The sequence below is a fragment of the Lithobates pipiens genome, unplaced genomic scaffold (genome assembly GCF_037356315.1).
Source record: "Lithobates pipiens isolate NorthernLeopardFrog02 unplaced genomic scaffold, aLitPip1_a1.2 Scaffold_13, whole genome shotgun sequence".
Taxonomy (NCBI): Eukaryota; Metazoa; Chordata; class Amphibia; order Anura; family Ranidae; genus Lithobates; species Lithobates pipiens.
The window spans coordinates 169406432-169430105 of NW_027507718.1; the positions used below are offsets into that span (position 1 = coordinate 169406432).

Here is a 23674-nt window from a genome sequence, read left to right on the forward strand (position 1 = left end):
AATGGTCAGGGGGTGGGTAGTGGGGTCCTCCAGGGTTCTGTGCTGGGACCAATCCTATTTAATTTGTTAATAATTGACCTGGAGGATAGGGTAAACAGTTAAATCTCTGTATTTGCGGACGACACTAAGCTAAGCAGGGCAATAACTTATCCGCAGGATGTGGAAACCTTGCAAGAAAATCTGAACAAATTAATGGGGTGGGCAACTACATGGCAAATGAGGTTTAATGTAGAAAAATTAAAAATAATGCATTTGGGTGGCAAGAATATGAATGCAATCTACTCACTCGGGGGTGAACCTCTGAGGGAATATAGGATGGAACAGAACCTGGGGGTTCTATTAGATGATAGGCTCAGCAATGGCCATGCAATGCCCAGCTGCTGCTAACAAAGCAAATAGAATATTGGCATGCATTAAAAAGGGGATTAACTCCAGGGATAAAGCGATAATTCTCCCACTCTACAAAACTTTGGTCTGGCCTCACCTGGAGTATGCTGTCCAGTTCTGGGCACCAGTCCTCAGGAAGGATATACTGAAAATGGAGGCAGGAAAGAAGGAAGGGCAACAATACTAATAAGGGGTCTGGGGGATACTGGTTATGAACAAAAGTTGCGAGCACTGAACTTATTCTCTCTGGAGAAGAGACGCTTGAGAGGGGATATGATTTCAATTTACAAATACCATACTGGTGACCCTTCAATAGGGATAAGACTTTTTCACAGAAGGGAGCTTAATAAGACACGTCCCATCTACAGACGATGGTTTCAGCGGGGGGCATCGATAGTTTCAAAAAACTATTAGATAAGCACCTGAACGAATGCAACATATAAGGGTATACAATGTAATACTGACATATAATCACACACATAGGTTGTGTCTTTTTTCTTGCCCAATGTCATTGATTAAAGGTGTCTTTAAGTTTTAAGCCAGAATGATTGCGGGTTGACTTACACCTTATATTCCATCCTTGATAGCGTCATGGGGTTCATCCCTAAGAGGCAAGTGTGGCACATTACTGTTGGGACCATAATTTTCATTGACTGTGCCACTAAACAAGAATGCCCCCTGTGCCTCCATGGATGCCGAGTAGATATTTAATCACTTTAAATAGGGCTTGCTGCAGGAGACCACATTGGTGTATTCCGTTTCCCTACTTGATAAGATAATGGCCTTCTACAACTCTCTGTCTGCAAGAATCCAAATCAAAGGGTCTGAACCAGGTTTGATACATAGTGGTACATGTTAGGATTGCCCAGTTTTATGTTATACTACTTTGGGAAGGAAGCACCTGGACAAATAATTTAGTAATAGACTATTAAGGTTTATAACGCTAGGGAATCACCATCACAAATTGGGTTTGTATGCAGAAGGTCTCCTCACCAATGTTTCCAATCCAACCTTTGCTTTTCCCGCTATCTTGCAGGAATTTTACATCTTTGGGAGGTTTAGCCATTTCAAAGTTAACACACCTAAATCTGTCACTCTCGATATTTCTCTATGCCTTATGGATCATTTGCCTTTCCAGTGGACCGTAAGGCAATCAAGTACTTAGGAATGCAAATTCCAACGAACCTCACACATTAATATGAACTTAACTACCGATCGATGTTGCAGTGGACCCTTAGCAGACTTAGGAATTGTTCACAAAAAGCACTCTTGACTTGGGCTTATAACACTCTTCAAATTGCATAATCTGCCTTGAACACACAGGAACGGACTAAAGTCAGTTCTTTTTGAACGTGTGGACGTACGACGCGACTAGAAAAAGAAGTTCAGTAGCCAATAGTTGCCCTAACGTCGTATTTGGTCCGTCGGACCAGCAAACAGACAAACGTTTTTTCCGATAGAAATTCCATCGGACAGATTTGAAACATGTTCTATTTCTAGGTCCATCTGAATTTTTTAAGAAAAAAGTCAGATGAAGCCCACACACGATCGTAAAATCCATCAGAATGATTCCGTCTGACCTTTTCTGGTGGAAAGTCGTGTGTACGTGGCATTGTGATCTTCTAACAAAAAATAATCTGGAGGAATGGGTCTTTCCCATGTTGCCTTATATTATAAATCTGCATTAGTAACCCATACCATGGACTTGATCTTTCAAGGCAAGGAGAAATGTTGGCTTTATATTGAAAACTTCTTTCTCTCTGCTGCAGATACATCCTACGCCTTCACTGCATTCCTCTATTCTTACAGGTTTGAGACTATTCAATCTGACACTGTTCCTTCTCCTCATATGCAGGGTCCAGTTTGACCCTGATATTGGACAAACTGGCCATCCTATTGGGATGTCATGGCATTGAATTATTTGGTTGGTTGCCCCTTCCTCTTTCCTTCTAATTCAAAAATGCTGTTTGTCAGTCACCTTCAGTCACTTCACTCACTAAGGAGTTAGCCCCATTTCCCTACAATACTTTCAATTGCAAGGCTTTCTGATTCAGTTAAGAAGACATGGTGACATTGGTAGGGATTTCACATCATTCGAGGCTTCATGTCTTCAAACTGAGGGGTCTACGCATCTCATTTTGCTCCTCTATACAACCTTGCTTCACTATATTGGTCCTATTACTCCCCAATGAAACATAAGCTACTAGAAAAAGTAGTTGGGTTGACAATTCCAGGACACAGATCTTCTTAAAGCATTTACTCTTACCCATGCATTGCTTCCTCTTCTCCAGAATGAAGGTATAAAATTCTTTCACAATGGTAAAGATGCCCTTATGGTATCCAAAATATGTATCCATAAACATCAAATCTCTGCTGGCCTTCTGGACACAAAAACAGGCACAGTGCCTCATAGATAGTGGTCTTGTCCACTGAATCAACCCTGTGTTTTTGAGCATATAAGGCAGTCACAGGTATGGATACTCCCATGTCTTCAGAAGTTGCTCTTATTTCCATACTCCTTGGCTCCATTCCTGAAGCCAAAAAAGCCTGCTCCACTTCTTTCTAATAGCTATCAGGCAAGTACTCCAAGTCACTTGAAAAAAGCATGCACTTTAACAAAGACAGAATGGCTCACCGAGACCACCATCCTCCAACTGATGCAGGAATTATCTTCTCAACTTTATGACTACTACTCTACATAAAGGAGCATGTGGAGTATCTGGATATTTTACCTGGGATCAGCACAGTTTAAGAATATCTTTCAAAGAAGATGCTTTCCCATCAAGTCCTTAGACTATCCACCTTATTTTCTCCCCTCTTTTCTCTCAGTTCCCCTATTGTTCCCTTTTTCAGAACTCTTTTCTCTACAGCCTATTGACCTAAGTGGGGGACATTATCATAATATTCTCCAATATCTGTTTTTTCCTTGGTTCCCAGATGCCACTCCTGTTGACAGTGCTGATCTTTCATTTATTGTCTCCTTATCACCATCTTATCACTTTATATGCTGTGTCATTATAATACCTTGTCTATACACCATATATCATTAAAAGTGGCTGTGCGGTTTCTGTTACTTTGTATTAAAATCTTTTTTTTAGAAAGCTTTATTCTTAGCAAAATACATTATAGTTTCCAATTAAGATGCATTAACACCTCTGTGTTTTGTCACGTTGAGGGTGTGGCACACTAGAAAGAAATCCTGCTGGTCTGATTTTTAATGCAATTTCTAAAAACTATGCCTATCATATAATAAACAGTAAGGCATGTAAAACACATTTATACCAGGTCTATTACACACCCCAGTGAAGCTTAACCAAATAAAAACACTGAGGTGTAAATGTAACCTGTATGCATTTACTATATATGTTTAATGTAGTAAACGTATACAGGGGATGTGATGTAATTGTTGTGGAATGGTGTGGTGAACTTTTAATGCCACTGGGTAAACATAGCTGGAAAGTTAAGTGCCTGTGTTCTGTCAGATAAGGCGACCCGTCAAAACCTGTAATGGAAGTGACGTTCTGTCATACCCATCTTGGTACACTCCGCACTCAGCTGCAGTAAGCCTACAGTCTGAAGTCGCCAAGCGGACATATTTTTACACCCACAAAGTCTTGCATTTCACACTTATTTTTACCAGTAAACTGAGCTAATTTCATGAAATACAGTATTTAGAAGTCAGTGACACTGTTTTGATGTTGAAATTTAAAAGCAGCAGTCTTCTGTCAGATTAGAAAACGTGTGAGATCAGCAGGCGTGCTGCTGTTTGTAATATTCAACATCAAAACAGTGTCACATACTTCTAAATACTGTATTTTAAGCTCAGATTTGTGGTAAAAATAAGTTTGAAATGCAATATTTCGTATAAAAAGATGTCCACTTGGCAACTTTGGACTGTAGGCTTAGTGTGCCGAGTGCGGGGTGTACCAAGATGGCTGTGATGAAACGTCACTTCCGTTAATATATAATGCAGCCTTCCAGTCCTTAGATGTGATGGCTGCATTTGTTTTTTCTTTTATGCTAAGAATATTTTCTGCACGTACAGAAAAGTACCTATTTATCCTGCGAAAGTTCCTGTGCCCTCGTAACTTCCTGTGTGTGTGTGTGTATATATATATATATATATATATATATATATATCTTGACAGGTATGGTAGACAGCACACAGTATACATCTTAGTGCCAGCAATCAAGCCTTCCCAAAGGCCATATACAGTATCTCACAAAAGTGAGTACACCCCTCAAATTTATGTAAATATTTTATTATATCTTTTCATGTGACAACACTGAAGAAATGAGACTTCAATGTACAATGTAAAGTAGGGCGTGTACAGCTTGTATAACAGTGTAAATTTGCTGTCCCCTCAAAATAACTCAACACACAGCCATTAATGTCTAAACAAATGTCAACAAAAGTACACCCCTAAGTTCAAATGTCCACATTGGGCCCAATTAGCCATTTTCGCTTCCCGGTGTCATGTGACTTGTTAGTGTTACAAGGTCTCAGGTGTGAATGGGGAGCAGGTGTGTTAAACTTGCTGTTATCGCTCTCACTCTCTCATACTAGTCACTGGAAGTTCAACATTGTACCTCATGGCAAAGAACTCTATGAGGATCTGAAAAAAGAATTGTTGCTCTACATAAACATGGCCTAGGTTATAAGAAGATTGCCAAGACCTGAGCTGCAGCACAGTGGCCAAGACCATACAGCGGTTTAACAGGACAGGTTCCACTCAAAACAGGCCTCACCATGGTCAACCAAAGAAGTTGAGTGCACATGCTCAGCGTCATATCCAGAGGTTGTCTTTAGGAAATAGACGTATGGGTGCTGCCAGCATTGCCACAGAGATTGAAGTGGTAGAGGCTTGTCAGTGCTCAGACCATACACTGCACACTGCATCAAATTGGTCTGCATGTCTGTCATCCCAGAAGGAAGCTCTTCTAAAGATGATGCACAAGAAAGCCTGCAAACAGTTTGCTGAAGACAAGCAGACTAAGGACATGGATTACTGAAGCCATGTCCTGTGGTCTGCCAAGATAAATGTATTTGGTTTAAATGGTGTCAAGCGTGTGTGGCAGCAATCAGGTGAGGAGTACAAAGACAAGTGTGTCTTGCCTACAGTCAAGTATGGTGGTGGGAGTGTCTTGGTTTGGGGTACATGCTGCGTGCACTGGGGAGCTACAGTTCAGGGAGGGAACCATGAATGCCAACATATACTGTGACATACTGAAGCAGAGCATGATCCCCTCTCTTCAGAGACTGGGCTGCAGGGCAACATTCCAACATGAAAATGACCCCAAACACACCTCCAAGACAACCACTGCCTTGCTAAAGAAGCTGAGGGTAAAGGTGATTGAATGGCCAAGCATGTCTCCAGACCTAAAACTTTATTGAGCATCTGTGGGGCATCCTCAAACGGAAGGTGGGGGAGCGCAAGATCTCTAACATCCACCAGCTCTGTGACGTCGTCATGGAAGAGTGGAAGAGGATGCCAGTGGCAACCTGTGAAGCTCTGGTGAACTCCATGCCCAAGAGAGTTAAGGCAATGCTGGAAAATAATGATGGCCATACAACATATTGACACTTTGGGCCCAATTTGGACATTTTCACTTAGTGGTGTACTCACTTTTGTTGCCAGCGGTTTAGACATTAATGGCTGTGTGTTGAGTTATTTTGAGGGGACAGAAAATTTACACTGTTATACAAGCTGTACACTCACTACTTTACATTGTAGCAAAGTGTAATTTCTTCAGTGTTGTCACATGAAAAGATATAATAAAATATTTACAAAAATTTGAGGGGTGTACTCACTTTTGTGAGATACTGTATAAAGAAAAAGTCCAGGGATTGCTGCACTTAAAATTTATTAATTCCACGTGTAATAAATTACATACTTTTCATGTCGTTCCAAATAACAGTTTTGGGCTACAAAGCATAGGAAGCTGCTGCGGTTAGGTGAAGCTACAAAGCTTAGAAAGCTGCTGCAGTTAGGTGAAGTTCAACCTTCCTCTCCTGAATGTGGGAGAATAGCACAAGCGTTTTGACCACCGGCCACGGGAAAGAGCAAAAAACAGCAAAATCTTGTTTTCCCGCGGCTGTGGTAAATGAAGGCCAAGTGTACTTGAAGCCTAATCTCAGTAAACTAATTTTGGATTACTTTATTTTGCACTGTGATTCTACCCTTTGTACTAACCTATAATAATTTTATGAACATCAAACACCACACTTAACAAAGACGGTTATTTTGAAGGTCAGTCTTGATTTTCAGACCCCCCTGAGTTTATAAAGAAAAAAATATTTAATAAAAGATTTATTTCATTAAGAACAGCATCTCTAATTCAGCAGTATATCCAAAGATATAAGCAACTGGAAAATGCAAAACCTTTCCTGCATTTTCTTTTCATTTACATTAGTGTAGGGGTGTATTTCATTCTCTTTCTGTAGACACAACAGGAAGTAAGATATCTTTCCAATGTAGGGGAAATTCCCTTTTAGGCAGTTTTCATAGGAACAATTGGGAGATCCCCCCTCCATTCCTGTTCTGAGGTCAAATCAAAATTTTGGATTTACAATACCCTCACTTTTATTCTCCTTAACACTGGTAATTAAGACAGTTAGAGACAGTGAATCTCCCGGAAACCCAGATAACAGTAAAAAATACCTGACAGTGCTTCTATCCCCTCAAAAAAGTTTTGTCTTTAAATACATACCGGTCCTGCCTTCTCCCATATTACATGAGCAATGGGCTCTGGTGGGAATGGGCTGAGAGGTCAAACAAGATTTTCACAGAAAGTCAATAATTACATATGAATTTGTATTCCTATATTTCTGGATCTACGGATAATTTTTAATATCCATTTTCACAGAAGATAACATCTGCTTTTGCATACAGATTCATAGCTTTGCAGTGTATACAAAGAAATCAATGATAATCCACGTTTTTAAAAAGATAATTAACCTTCAAAAAATATTTTTTTGCTAAGATTTTGTTTTGGTACAATATGTGATTGACCCCATTTTGAATTTTTTCAAGACATTTAAACCCTGAAACCTTAATAAGTAGTACACAGGAAGTTAAATTGTAGATTTACAAGTTTTTATATTGAGTTTTTTTTAAATCACATATGTTTGCTACTTCAACATGTATGGGGCTCCATGCACATTGGGCTTAAAATAAACGCCAGTTCCCTTGGCAGAAAAAAAAACTTTTTGTACAGAATTTAGGTGAGTTTAGGAGAGTTTAGCATTATTTTTGCCAGAAAACTCCAATCAAAAACTCAAACCAGAAGGTTTTTCTTCCTGCCTCTAAGCCTAGGTTCACACTGAATGTCGTTTAGAAATCAACGATTCAAAATGACAATGCAGTCCGACTTCTGGAGTGATTTAACAGACATCTGTGCGGGTTGATGCACTGATATCTATTCAAATCACCCCTGAGCCAAAAGGAACTACTTTTGGCAATCGGTGCAGCGCTGTAAAGTCAGTGCCATTGCCAGCAATAGCTGTTGATTTGGCATGCAATTTGACATGTCAACTGATATGCCAAATTGGCCCAATGTGAACATGGGCTTAACACCGTGCTCAAAATATGCTTGTAATCATCCAAATGTGCATGGATACATAGGGTAACATTAAGCTTCTTCTATAGGCAAAACACAAAACTCAGCCAGTGTGCATGGACCCTTAAGAAGAAGGACTTTTGTTTGGTTACTAAAGTTTACAATAAAGGAAACACTGGCTGATGACTAATCTGTGCATGTACTGTATTTAAATGTAATCAAAATAATTATTTACAAATAGATTTTTTAGTACCTACAGAAAAGTCTACAGACTTAGCCAGCAAGTGGTACTTACCATAACTTCATTTTTTTCTGTATTTAGCATTAACAGTGCCCAAGCATTGGTCAATTCAAAAAAGCAACAAGCTTCACTTGCAGTGATTAAAGTAGAACTGAAGGAAAAACTTTGTATTTCCTTTTGCATAGAATAAGGGAAGGTTATATCCCTTGTCAAGTTTGTTTTCCATATGTGTAGTATTAGGGAGATTTCCCTTTACTTCCTGTCCCATAGCCAAAAACAGGAAGAAGAGGAAATCCTTCCAAAGTGAGGGAATGCCTGGCTGTCACCAGGGTAAACAGGACTAGTGTCCTCTGAAAGATTTCCCACCTTTTCCTTTTCTTTTGAACATGCAGAATTTGTGATTTGTGATAATGGTCACCAGGACAAAGCGGATGAGTCTCCCTAACAGAGGACCAGACAACAATGCTCTCTCCACTCTATCCAAAACTAAGAAAACGTCCTGCCTTCATTTATAATTTAAGCTGTGAAGGGATTAATTAGAAAACAAGTAAATTCAAATGTGTTGGAAATAGTTTATAGCAAACAGCTGATCATTCCCCTTTCTATGTAGAAAAGGGAACATACCTTGTGGTATTCAGAGAGATGATCATGGCAGAACCTGGAAAAGCAGGATTTGAGTGAGTAGAGTCAAATCCTTCACTTACCTTAGACATTTGTGCTGGCCACATATAAAACAACCTATTAAGATCCAGCTCCTCCTTGCCCAGACCCAGTTCACAACAAGCAACATCCTTTGTACACTCCTTTACATAGTGGCTTTTACCTGCTTGGCATCATCATGTGTTATTTATTACTGTTGCTTGACTGTCTTCCTGTTCCCTCTTTACATGCAAAGTTTGCCTTATGTTACATGCTGCATTGTCTTGTCACATGTATCAGTGACGTCTTATTAGTGTTAAATGTAACTTTAATATTTGCAGCTTTATTTTTTGTATGTACAAAATATAGAAAATCACAATCATTTATACGTTTATAATGAGCAAAAACTCTTCAAAAACTGTTCCTACTTATGTTTAAAGGCATAGTTCACCTTTACCAAAAAACTGCCTGTGCAGGTAAGGGGTGTCTGTAGATAAAAAAAACTGTGCAGCTTTGAACAAAGTTCAATAAAGCCCTTGCTATATGTGTAGGTCATTTGTGTCCACTCACAAAATCTAACTGAAAAACATCCAAAGATTGCATCTCCTTTATCAGCTCCTAATTGAAAAAATTGTGAATCCCCCCCACACATCCCTGTATAAATGTAGTTCATTTCTTGGGACGGCTGGCGAGAGTTTTGGCTGGTCACTCCGGCGACAAGTGTTTGCATTTGTACATGGGCACTTTGATTATGGCACTGTTACAAAAAAGCAAGTACAGACATTAGTGTTTCACATCTATTTTACACAACGTTCCCCTTCATCCTCTAACTTTCCTCAGCCTTCCTTCTATTCCCATCTCCCCACCCTCCAACATGCTCACACAAATCTTTGCTATAAAGCCTTCTCTACTCAAACTCTAATTTCTTTACCCCCCCCCAGCCTGCCCACTCGATATTACTGCACTTATCACCTCCTACTCATTCTAAGCCCACACACTATCACCACTTTCACTCCTCTGCCATCCTATAAATCCCACTCCCGCTTTACCACCCTCGCCCTCCTACTACTCATAATGTTTGGGGACATCGCACCGAAACCCTGGCCCTCTCACACCCAATTCGAACCCCCAAAATTGGCTACCTCCTCCAATGTTAGTCGTAATTCCCACCTTCTCATCCCAATTCCCCTGATTCCATAAGTCAGCCCCCCTCTTTCATGTGCCCTCTGGAATGCCCGCTCAGTCTTCAAAAAACTAGCTTCTGTCAATGACCTTTTCCTCTCCAAATCCCTTAATCTGCTTGCTATTACCAAAACCTGGCTCCGGGAATTCGACGATACCTCTCCAGCTTCTCTGTCCCACAGTGGCCTCCTCTGGACTCACTCCACCAGACCCAATAGACGAAAAGGAGGTGGCATCGGACTTCTACTCTCCCCACAATGCACCTTCCAGGTTCTTCCCACACCTCCCTCTCTTTCCCCCTGCTCTTTCAAAGTGCACTGCATTCGTCTTTTCTCTCCAGCTTGTCTGACGGTCACAGTCATTTATCTGCCACTTGGATCAGTGTGACCCTTTCTTGGTGACTTCTCTGTATGGCTACCCTACTTTCTCTCCTCTGAAGTACCTGCCATAATCCTAGGTGACTTTAACATTCCAATCAATGTTAATACTGCAACCACTTCTCAACTACTCAACCTAACCTCCACTTTTAATCTAACACGATGGACACAAACCACCACTCCAACGGCAATACTCTTCTCCTATCGCTGCACTCCCCTTATCCATTTCACATTCTCCTTGTCTCCTACCTCCCATGCTGCCAACCCACAAACCACTACCCATGGAAACCATCGCAACCTCAACCCTTCCCTTCTTCATTTTGCTACTGATGGCCTTTGCAACAAAATCACACCCCTGTCCTGCCCAGACCTAACCACTTCCACCTACAACAACACGCTGTCATCCTCCCTAGACATACTTGGTCCTCTTTCTACACACAGAACCAGGCCCATCTGCTACAACCCTGGCAAACAGAAGATACCAGAAGTCTCAAGAGATGCAGCTGTGCTCTTGAGCGAGCATGGCGTAAATCGAAATCCCTGCAAGACTTTACCCTCTACAAATTTGCCCTTCTCAAATACAACTCCTGCCTCCACACTACTAAACAAACCTACTACAACACTCTCATCAAAACCCTCTCATCCAAACTTCATCAACTCTTTTCTACCCTTAATTCCTTACTTCACCCCCCCCCCCCCCCCGCTGCCCCCACCCACCAACTTTCTCACCGCTCAACATATTTCCAACCATTTCAAAAGCAAAATCGACACAATTTGCAAGCAAATAGCCAGCATTCAACTTCATTCCCCACCCAACACATCAGGTCCAACACAATACTCTCCTCTTTCTGCCCAGTTACCACAGATGAAGTTGGTAAACTCTTCTCCATGGCCCACCTCACCACCTGTCCCCTGGACCCTGTCCCTTCACAATTACTGCAATTACTGCAACCACCTTCCCACTCTATCCTAAACTCCCTAACCCACATCTTCAACCTCTCCCTCTCCTCTGGCAGGAGCCACCTTTCCTTCCCCACTCAAACATGCACTGGTTACCCCCATACTTAAAAAACCCTCACTAGACCCCACCTGTTTGAATAACTTAAGACCCATCTCCCTGCACCCATTTGCCTCCAAGCTCATCGAACACCTTGTCCATGACCGAATGAGTCGATACCTCACGGACAACAACCTTCTCGAACCCCTACAGTCCGGCTTCCTTCCACAACATTCCACTGAATCTGCCCTACTAAAACTCACCAATGACCTACTAACTGCTAAAACCAATGGCCATTACTCCATACTCATACTCTTAGACCTCTCTGCTGCCTTTGACACAGTTGACTCCATGATTCTGCTTTATCCTGGTTCTCCTCCTACCTATCTCAGCGCACTTTCAGTGTCACTTACAATTCCATCTTCTCCGCTCCTCTTCCTCTTTCTGTTGGGGTACCCCAAGGCTCTGTCCTTGGGCTCCTCCTATCCTCGCACTATACCTCTTCCCTGGGCCAGTTGATAGCCTCCCATGTCTTTCAATACCACCTCTACGCTGATGACACCCAGATCTATCTCTCCATGCCTAAACTTACCCCCTTGATCTCCTCATGGATCTCAAACTTACTGAATGACATATCGGTATGGATGGCACACCACTTTCTCAAACTCAATCTTTCTAAAACTGAACTTGTTATATTTCCTCCTTCACAGTCCCCCCCACCCCCCATGACTTTACCATTATGATCAACAGCACAACCATTGGTCCCTCCACACATGCCAGGGTGCTGGGTGTAATCCTTGACACTGACCTCTCCTTCAGCTCCCACATCTAATTATTGGCTAAATCTTGCCACCTTAACCTCCACAGCATCTCCAGAATTTGACCCTTCCTGACTAATGACACCACAAAGCAACTTATTCACTCCTTGATTATTTCCCGCCTTGACTACTGCAACTCTCTCCTTAATGGCCTACCCTTACACAGGCTATCCCCCCTTCAGTCTATTATGAATGCTGCTGCTAGACTAATACACCTCATTAACCAATCCGTGACTGCTGCCCCTCTCTGCCAATCCCTTCACTGGCTTCCCCTACCCCACCGTATAAAATTCTGAATGCTAACCAGAACATAAAAGGACATCCACCACATCGCCCCCAGCTAAATCACCAACCTCATCTGCAGAAATTGCCCAAATCGTCCCCTCCGCTCCTCCCAGGACCTCCTGCTCTCTACCTCCCTTGTTACCTTCTCCCATGCTTGCTTCAGAGCCTCTCTCATCTTCTGGAACTCCCTGCCCCAGTATGTCCGATCAGCCCCTAACCTGTCCACCTTTAGGAGATCCCTGAAAACTCACTTATTCAGGGAAGCCTATCTCACACCCACCTAACAACTGTCCCCGAGCCACCCTCATAAAATCATTCCCTGCATCTATTACCTTTTGTACCACCACCCCCTCCTTTTAAAATGTAAGCTGTACGAGCAGACCCCACCTTTCCCTTCTGTATTGAACAGTACTGTAATTGTGCTGTCCCCTTCTACATTGTAAAGCGCTGCGTAAACTGTTGGCGCTATATAAATCACGTATAATAATAATATAATAATCTCCTCACATTGCCTTGTTGCTAGGATGTTGCTAAGACACTCCCAGCTGTTACTGTTCACATCCACCATCACAGAAGTGAGCTCTAGGACACAGAGCTCAGAGCTACAGCATCAGGAGAGAGAAAAAACATTTGAGGGGTTTGAATCAGAGAAATTCTTAGCAACATCCTAGCAATAAGGCAGGATGGAGGGTTGCAATATGTAAATGGCCTACACCTATAGAAAGGGCATTATTTAACTTTGGTCAAAGCCGCACTACAGACATCCTTGTTTTGGTAAAGATGAACTGTGCTTTTAAAGTCCTGTGTCCATGAGCTTTTTCCCACTTTAGGCAGGTTTGGCATTCTCCTATAAGTCTATGAGAATGAAAAAATTGCTTGAAGTGGGTCAAATGCATGTTTGAAGGAGGTCATATGCAAATAAATTCTGAATGATTCCAGAAGCTTCTGAAGCTGATGGCAATGACACAAGCCCAAAACCCTTCGACACAGGCCCTTAAGGACTAGCGTGTCACCATCACACTATTCACCATACGCACATGCTGACATTAAATAAAAGTTATCTACCTACTCACACTTGCTTATATTGTGATCCCCAGACTTTTTTTTTTTTTATCAGCACTTTTTTTTTTTTTTTTTACCAAACACTTGCCTGTGACTACAAAAAAAAAAAATGAAAAGTGACCGACTGTGAAATGTTTCTGCAGGGGACGCTACTGAGAAAACATGGCAAAGGGCTAGAGAAGGTAAACCTGTATGCAGACCCATCACTATTGTTTATTGCAGCATTGCATAGCTGATGAAGCGTTGTATCAGTGGTGAATGCTGAATATCCCTATTGTCCTGGTGCTGCACATCACTGTGGAGAAGCAATGTTGCAGTTTGTTAAATATTTTGCTGTGAGAGGGAGTGGGAATGTGGAGGAAGCTGTTAAGTTTTATGTCGCCACTTGTGTTATGTACAGTAATTATACCTTTTGTCAATTGTATTGTATGTTCTGAGGTAATGGCTAATTGGCCATATAGAGCAGTTAAGCACTGCATAAGCATAACTAGTATTGGTTGTGTGCACTATGTGTGTAGCTGTTTTGTATATACATGTCCAATTTGTTAAGACATGTAATGACTGTTATTGTACACCTGTATTTCACATTCACACTCACGTGTTAATTCCACACTTCTCTCTCCAGAGCAGGGTGAAGCTGCCGTACCATGCAGATGTAAGGACACTGTGTGTGTGTCTGTCTGTCTGCACTTTTCCCATTTCGATTTATGTCTGTACAATCTCCCTTTGTGAGATGTGTTCTAAATTTTTTTCCTTTATGTGTTATTTTTTTAAGTAAAGTTTTGGTGTGTAAGAAAGCAAGATTTTATTTGTAACCCCTTTAGCATGACGTAATAGACACTATGAGGAAAATGTGTACAATCTAAAGAAAATTTTTAAAATAGGCGTTACCCAAAACAGAACAAGGATCCTGTCCTGTTCCTCATAACTCTGTTCAGTATCAAACTGTGACATCAACCTCATGGTATACCTATTTGTTGGTAATCCAGCTCCTTTTCTTTTCTTCCAGAATGATAGTGGGGCTGATTCATAAGAACTGGTTAAAAATTAGCACAATATTGTTGGCAATAGAAACCAGCAGGGTAACCTTTCATTTTATGAAAAGAGGCAAAAATGTAGTTGTGCTCATTTTCTTTTTTGGGGGATGCTATTGGGATCAGCCTCCATTGCCCTAAATATAAATAGAGAAACTATGCCGTAAAGGTACTAAAAACTAACAGCAGCATATATAGAAAACACACAAATAGATAAAAATGTTGCAGGTATGACTTTGGAGACTCTATAGACAAAATGTAATTTCAGTTATGGAATAGGGTAGGGAAGGCTTAGACCCTCTTCCAGGTATTTTTTTGTGTGTGGAAATTTCCCAAAGTCAAAGGAGGAAACAAGAGAAAAAGTTTCAAAAGTGATGTGAAATCTCTTCTTAAACAGCTGTTACCTTACAACCTTAACATTTTGGACTTCTCATCACTATTTGAACCTGTCACAGTGTTCACCAGAACTAACAAAGAGGGTGAATCAGACAGCAGTGAAAATTCAAAAAAGCCTCTAACCCTTTTCTACTCTACTGGAAAAACCCCAAAATAAAACATACTTTAAGGACAGTTTATATTACGAGCAAGTAATGGCTTGATAAGGGAATGAAAAGCGAAAAAATATGAGAGCTAATTAGGAATATGAGTGGGATTGGGGGAAAAGAGGCACCAAATGGAAAATAATACAGTTAAAAGCAATAATATGATGCTCTTTTCTGTTAAAATAATCTAAAGCAGTAAGTTTTAAGGGAGATCTTCATGTTTTGTGTGTTAAGGATAATATCCTGGCTCTGCCACTTAAAAAAAAATGCTATGTATATACAGTATTATGTGTAATTAATTGTTCAGTTTATTTTTGTTTCTATTAGGGGACCCATCTCATCATCAATGCTGCTAAAGAGCTTGGACAACTATCTAAACTCAAGGTAAGCTTTGATAAAATATATGGATGGTAAAGGCTAAGTTCACTTTTTTTTCTAAATTCCAGCTCCCAATGTAATGATATACCATTAATGTACCTTGGCTGCAGAAAAATACAACCTTTCGTTAAGACTCCTTTCACACCGAGGGCGTTTTGCAGGTGCTATAGCGTTAGAAATAGCGCCTGCAATCTGCCCTTAAACTGCTGCTCCATTGTTTCGGGCTTTCACACTGGAGTGGTGCGCTGGCAGGACGTCAGGAAAAGTCCTGCCAGCAGCTTCTTTGGAGCTGGGAAGGAGCGGTGTGTTTACTGCTCCTCCACCGCTGCTCCACATTGAAATAAATGGGGCAGCACTGCAATACCGCTGGCAAAACGCCGCTATTGCGGCATATTGCGGGCAGTTTTAACCCTTTCTCGGCCGCTAGCGGGGGGTAAAAGTGTCCCGCTAGCGGCCGAAATGCGCTACAAATCTGACGGTAAAACGCCGCTAAAAATAGTTATATATAATAGTTAATAGTTTATCATTTTAATGTGAAAATAAGGCCTTCCCTGGCCTAATTAGCACACACCCTTCACATTTCAACTATGTTTGTACAGCATCCCTGGCATCTCTCCACCTATGCATTTGCCTAGCTGCCCCAGCATCTCTCCAGATGGGTTTAGGCCACATGCTAAACTCCCTGGGGCCACATGCATCCCACGGGATACCCCTGATGTAGTGCAAGTCCTGCTTGATTGGAAAGATGGTGTGTCCTCTACATGTATATACCTAAAATTACCTAGTTGCTTTGTCAGTGTCATTAAGTGTTAATGGCACACCAAACACAAAAGCAAACACACATTTTGCCACATGAAAAAACGGGTGACAAATGCAGGAAAATGCGCAGTAATAAACATGAAACTCGCACCACGCCAAAATGTCTCATGAGCTACTTTGCAACGTGTAGCACAGCCCATTGAAATCAATGGGCTGCCCTATGTGTGTCAATGGAAAAGCTAGCCAAAAAACATGTGCTCTTACTACTCTAGGTGTGAATGTGGCCTGAAAGTGAAATTGGTGTGTTTACACAAGAACATAGAGACTCCATTCATGTTTGCGTGTTTCCAAATGCATGGCAAACCACATAAATATGCACCGCGTTTATGTTGCCATTGCATGTCAAAGGCTCCCCAAGTGCAGCAAAGGCACCAAAAATTGTGGAAATGCACCATGCTCTGCTCCAAAAAAAGTTTTGGAGCATCTCTGCTTTGATTTCCATGCGTAGGGCAGCCCATTCATGTGAATGAGTTGCCCTATGCATGATGAGTGAAAACGCTCCAAAACATCCCAACAAATGAATGCGAGAATGTGAGTTTTGACTACGTGGAGATGTGAAGGAGGCCTGAGACCTGAGTGTCTCTGTCCACTTCCTTCTATGTACTTGTATATAGATGGTCATACACTATGCAATCTGATTGTACAATATCTGAACAATTTCCTTCAGATTTTTTCTGAGCTATGGAACCACCCGACCATTACATTCAATGTCTATTAAATCAGACAAGCCCTTTTACTACCTAGCTGATGGGAGATCTAAAGGAGATTGTATAATCATATTGTATACAAAGTGGGTGGAAAACGGTATTGTGCGAGGTTTGGTCCAGAGTGGTGAACACACCCTGTCACACCCTCTTCTGTGATGCAACAAGGAAGTGAAGGCTTTTGGGAGATGGCCTACAGGAAGTGAATGCTGAGAGACGATCTACAGGAAGTGATAGAATCTGAAAATCATTTTAAAAATTCAAATAAACTCACAAGATTTTAAACCTCCTGTGGATAAGGTAAGTGAGAGAAAAGAACATTGGGATAGCTGGCCCAGAAATGTAACTGGAAAATGCCTCTATTTATTATGAAAATTAAAATTCTGCTCAAAAAGGGTGAACATATCCTTTAAGGCTAGATGGTTTTGTTTTACCCATCTCGGTTGCGTATAGGCAGAATTCAGATTCTCCTGCCCTTCTCTCTCTACATTTTTTTCTGAAGTGGTATCAGAAACCTGCCACCTTACCACACTACTGTACTTTGTGAAGAATATTACTTAGACGAAATAGAAAAAAGGTGAGGTTGGAGAGAAGGTACAGTGCCTTGCAAAAAGTATTACCCCCCCCCCCCCCCCCGGCTTTTAACCTATTTTGCTACATTACAGCCTTTAGTTCAATGTTTTTTCTATCTGAATTATATGTGATGGATCAGAACACAATAGTCTAAGTTAGGGAAATAAAATTAGAAAAATATATACATAAAACAATTTTTCAGAAATAAAAAACTGATAATTGGCATGTGCGTATATATTAACCTCCTTTGTTATGAAGCCTATAAAAAGCTCTGGTGCAACCAATTAACTTCAGAAGTCACATAATTAGTGAAATGATGTCCACCTGTGTGCAATCTAAGTGTCACATGATCTGTTATTACATATGCACACCTTTTTTAAAGGCCCCAGAGGCTGCAAAACCTAAGCAAGAGGCACCACCGCTAACCAAACACTGCTATGAAGACCAAGGAACTCTCAAAAACAAGTAAAGGACTATGTTGTTGAGGAGTAAAAAAAATCAGGGTTAAGTTTTAAAAAAAAATCTAAATCTTTGATGATCCCTAGAAGCACCATCAAATCTATCATTACCAAATGGAAAGAACATGGCACAACAGCAAAACCTGCCAAAAGATGGCCGCACAGCAAAACTCATGGACCGGGCAAAGAGGTCATTAATCAGGCAGCACAGAGACCTAAGGTAACCCTGGAGGAGTTGCAGAGTTCCACAGCAGAGAATGGAGTATCTGTACATAGGACAACAATAAGCCATATGCTCCATAGAGTTGGGCTTTATGGCAGAGTAGCCAGAAGAAACCAATTACTTTCAGCAAAAAAACTAAATGGCACGTTTTGAGTTTTCAAAAAGGCATGTGGGAGACTCCCAAAATGTATGAAGGAAGGTGCACTGATCTGATGAGACTAAAATTGAACTTTTTAGTCATCAAATAAAATGCTACCGTATATACTCGAGTATAAGCCGAGATTTTCAGCCTCTTTTTTGAGGCTGAAAGTGCCCCCTCGGCTTATACTCGAGTCACCGCTGTCTGACTGCTCGATCAGCGTATCGAGCAGACAGACGGCGGACATTAAAATTCAAAAGCCGCGCCTCCTTCTCCGCCTCCGCCTGTGATAGGCGGAACACTGAATTTCCCAGCAGTCAGTGTTCCGCCTATCACGGACATCCGTTCATTCTCATACTACGGACGAGTATGAGAGGATGTCCGTGATAGGCGGAACACAGGCTGCTGGGAAATTGAGTGTTCCGCCTATCACAGGCGGAGGACGGAGGCGCAGCTTTTGAATCGTAGAATGGCCGCCGAGAAGAGCGGCGATCCATCGGCACGACACGGGACGGAGGAGGCACGGGACGGAGGAGGCACGGGACACCAGAAGGCACGGGACACCGGAAGGCACGGGACAGAGGAGGCACGGGACAGAGGAGGCTCGGGACGACGGCGGCTCGGGACGGAGGCTTGGGACACAGGTAGGCTGGACACACACACAAGGCTGCACGGACACACACACACACACACACACACACACACACACACACACACACAGGGATGGATGGATGGATGGATGGATACACACACACACACACACACAGGGATGGATGGATGGATGAATACACACACACACACACACACACACAGGGATGGATGGATACACACACAGGGATGGATGGATGGACACACAGGGATGGATGGATGGATGGATGGATGGATGGACACACACACAGGGATGGATGGACGGACACACACACAGGGATGGACGGACACACAGGGATGGACAGCCATGTCTCACCCTCGGCTTATACACGAGTCAATAAGTTTTCCAGTTTTTTGGGGGTAAATTGGGGGCCTCGGCTTATATTCGGGTCGGCCTATACTCGAGTATATACGGTATGTCTGGCGCAAACCCAACACATCACATCACCCAAAGAACACCATCATGCTGTGGGGATGTTTTTCAGCAGTCAGGATTGGGAAACTGGTTAGAGTTGAGGAAAAGATGGATGGTGCTAAATACAGAGATATTCTTGAGCAAAACCTGTACCACTCTGTGTGTGGTTTGAAGCTAGGATGGAGGTTCACCTCCCAGGATAATGACCCCAAACACACTGCTAAAGCAACACTTTTTTTTCTCAATAAAGATTTTATTGTAAGATCAAAAATAGAGCAATTGTAAAATTATATTAACATTAGTACAAATAATTTGTGTATAGCCTTTGAGCAATAAGTGTAAAACAATATAACGTTAGAGTTCTTCTGTAAAGCTTATCGAGTGATCCGTTGCTGGGCTCTTGTTGTATCCAGTATCTACGCAACATCTAAAGCAACACTTAAGTGGTTTAAGGGGAAACATGTAAATGTGTTGGAATGGCCTAGTCAAAGCTCAGACCTCAATCCAGTAGAAAATCTGTGGTCGGACTTAAAGATTGCTGTTCACAAGCGCAAACCATCCAACTTGAAGGAGCTGGAGCAGTTTTGCGAGGAATGTGCAAAAATCCCAGTGTTAAGATGTGGCAAGCTCATAGAGGCTTATCCAATGCGACTTGGAGCTGTGATAGCTGCAAAAGGTGGCTCTACAAAGTATTGACTTTAGGGAGGTGAATAGTTATGCACATTGACTTTTTCTTTTATTTTGTCCTAGGGGTGTGAATACTTTTGCAAGGCACTGTACATGGGTCAGAGAATGGGAAGAAAGAGAGAAGGTCCAGGATTCTATCGTATAATAGAATTATATAATAGCTTGAGGGCTGCATATATGTTTCCAAAGTTTAAGGCATTTGTCATTAGTGCCATAAAGGAAGGCAGTTGGTTTTTGCTTAGAGTAGTGATATTTTCTGCTTCTCCTTACCTATATAAAAACTGTTTTAGCAGCTCTGAAAGTTTCAGGATGGGAGGTTAGCAATGGCAGCTTCTATATATTCCTAAACTGTTTTCTGTAGCATTGTTAACACCCGATTAATTAAGATTTTGCAGTGATGAATGAAAAAGTTCTTGTTTCATTTATATGATCCAATTACATAGTTGGTTAGGTTGAAAAAACACACAAGTCCAACCTATGTGTGTGATTATATGTCAGTATTACATTGTATATCCCTGTATGTTGTGGTCTTTCAGGTGCTTATCTAATAGTTTCTTGAAACTATTAATGCCCCCCCCCCCCCAAGACCACCGCCTGTGGAAGAGAATACCCCATTCTTGCCATTCTTGCAGTAAAGAACCCTCTACATAGTTTAAGGTTAAACCTTTTTTCTTTTAATTTTAAGGAGTGGCCACAAGTCTTGTAAACTCCCTTCTGCGAAAAAGTTTTATCCCTATTGTCAGGTCACCAGTATAGTATTTGTATATTGAAATCATATCCCCTCTCAAGCGTCTCTTCTGCAGAGAGAATAAATTCAATGCTCGTAACCTTTCCTCATAACTGATATACTCCAGACCCTTTATTAGCTTTGTTGCCCTTCTTTGTACTCGCTCCATTTCAAGTACATCTTTCCTGAGGACTGATGCCCAGAACTGGACGGCATACTCTAGGTGTGGCCGGACCAGAGTCTTGTAGAGGAGGAGAATTATCGTTTTATCTCTGGAGTTGATCCCCTTTTTAATGCATGTGAATATTCTGCTTGCTTTGTTAGCAGCAGCTTGGCATTGCATGCCATTGCTGAACCTATCATCTACTAGGACCCCTAGGTCCTTTTCCATCCTAGATTCCCCCAGAAGTTCTCCCCCCAGTGTATAGATTGCATTCATATTTTTGCCACCCAAATGCATTATTTTCTGTTTCAATATTTTTTTATTGAAAAGTTTAACAAACAGAAATAAACAAGAGACTACAATCTGCTCCTTGTGCGCCCTCGCAGGGGCTACAAAGCATGAATGTATAACCAAAGGGCCAGCCAGCACATTATATGCATAATAAACAGAAAAAAAAAAAAGGGAGGGAATATGCGTAGGGGATGGTATCGAGACTGGTTCCAAGACCAGGCTACTCGTTCCCTCGTCGTGTCCAGAGGGCAGGCCCTTCTTCCACCACCCCCTCCAACAGGGGGCAGCAGAGTTTGTTAGCAATGGGAGAGATTACAAAGAAAAGCGAAGAAAAATAGGGAACAAAAGAAGAAAAGATAGAGAGACAAGAAGGGGAAGAAAAGGGGGGGGGGAAACGTTCGGGTGTGGATGCCTCGCCAAGAGGAGTCAGACCAAGCCCAGGCATGCAGCTTGGAGCGCGGGGAACTCATAGGAGATCCACGGCTCCCAGATTTTTAGAAATTTAGCATGAGAATCATGAACAATACTGGACATACGTTCCTGCAGTAACATTGCAGTCATGCGGGTTTTAACACCTTGAAAATCTACCCGTCGGGACTTCCAGGCTTGGGCAATGGTCCGCTTGGCCGCTATAAATAGATAAGTAGCCAACTTCTGTTGAGGGCCCCGCAAACCAGGTACCGGGCAATGTAGGAGGGCTAGCTTAGGGTCCCTTCGGATGGTTAGGTGGAAAAGTGTCTGCAGCAAACCAAAAATCCTCGACCAGAACCCCACCAGCCTTGGGCAAGCCCACCATGTATGCAAAACATCCCCTCGCTGTCCACAGTTGCGGAAGCACCTGTCCGTACTCCCAGGGAAAGCCCGAGCTGTGCGGGCAGGTACCCAATACCATCAGAGCATTACTTTATATGCAGCCTCCAGGGTATTTGTGTTGAATGAGCATTTGGTGATTGTTTTCCAGGCCCTGCTCCAGTCCTCTGGGTCCACTGGGGTCTGAAGGTCCTTTTCCCATTGAGTCATATAAGAGAGGGGTGCTGATGGCGAACGGCTATTCAGGGAGGCATAAATGGCCGAAATAAGGCTTGGGGACCCTGGGGCGTGTTGGCATGAGTGTTCAAAAAAAGTTTTTTGGAAGGGGTAGGTGGACCTGCGGCGCAACGCTGCAATCCAGTGCTTTAATTGGATAAAGTGATAATGTTCGCTAGCCGGCGCCCCTTTCGTTTCCCGGATACTCTCCCAGGAGGGGAATAGGCGCGAGGAAAGGAAATTTTGGACTCGTGGGTAGCCATGTGAGGACCACCAGGAAAATGCCTGGGGCTCCTCCAGATCCGGGGGGAAAAGAGGGTTATGAGTGATGGGAAGTAGGGGTAGAAAGGGGGACATCAGATTGCTAGAAAAGCGAACTGAGTCCCACACCTGCAGGCTATGTAGAAGCATGGGGCTGAGGGTGGGAGGGCGCACAAATGCATTATTTTAAATGTTTCTACATCAAACCTTATTGGCCATGTAGTTGTCCACCCCATTCATTTGTTCAGATCCTTTTGCAAGGTTTCCACATCCTGCGGGGAAGTTATTGCCCTGCTTAGCTTAGTATCGTCCGCAAATACAGAGATTGAATTATTTACCCCATCCTCCAGGTCGTTTATGAACAAATTAAATAGGATTGGTCCCAGCACAGAACCCTGGGGGACCCCACTACCCACCCCTGACCATTCCAAGTACTCCCCATTTATCACCACCCTCTGAACTCGCCCTTGTAGCCAATTTTCAATCTATGTACTCACCCTGTGGTCCATGCCAACAGACCTTATTTTGTACAGTAAACATTTATGGGGAACTGTGTCAAATGCTTTAGCAAAATCCAGATACACCACGTCTACGGGCCTTCCTTTATCTAAACGTCAACTCCTCCTCATAGAAGGTTAATAGATTGGTTTGGCAAGAATGATTCTTCATGAATCCATGCTGATTACTGCTAATGCTACCGTTCTCATTACTAAAATCTTGTATATAGTCTCTTATCATCCCCTCCAAGAGTTTACATACTATTGATGTTAGGCTAACTGGTCTGTAATTCCCAGGGATGTATTTTGGGCCCTTTTTAAATATTGGTGCCACATTGGCTTTTCTCCAATCAGCTGGTACCATTCCAGTCAGTAGACTGTCAGTAAAAATTAGGAACAATGGTCTGGCAATTACTTGACTTTAGTTCCCTAATTACCCTTAGTTGCAAGCCATCTGGTCCCGGTGATTTTTTAATGTTAAGTTTCCCAAGTCTAATTTTAATTCTGTCCTCTGTTAACCATGGAGGTGCTTCCTGTGATG

The 23674-nt window shown here is 42.2% G+C and overlaps 1 protein-coding gene across 15 annotated transcripts in view; it reads left to right on the forward strand.

Annotated features, from left to right (window-relative positions):
* The window catches only part of UNC13A (unc-13 homolog A), a 308976-nt gene that overhangs the window by 258572 nt on the left and 26730 nt on the right, over positions 1-23674 (forward strand). For 7 of the 15 annotated variants that reach the window (XM_077475833.1, XM_077475836.1, XM_077475834.1 and 4 more), the window contains 3 exons: positions 13692-13730; positions 14174-14203; positions 15452-15508. In XM_077475833.1, coding sequence (XP_077331959.1) covers positions 13692-13730; positions 14174-14203; positions 15452-15508 — 126 coding nt within the window. The remainder of the gene's footprint in view (positions 1-13691; positions 13731-14173; positions 14204-15451; positions 15509-23674) is intronic. The other 8 variants (XM_077475848.1, XM_077475837.1, XM_077475839.1 and 5 more) reach the window with 2 other exon arrangements.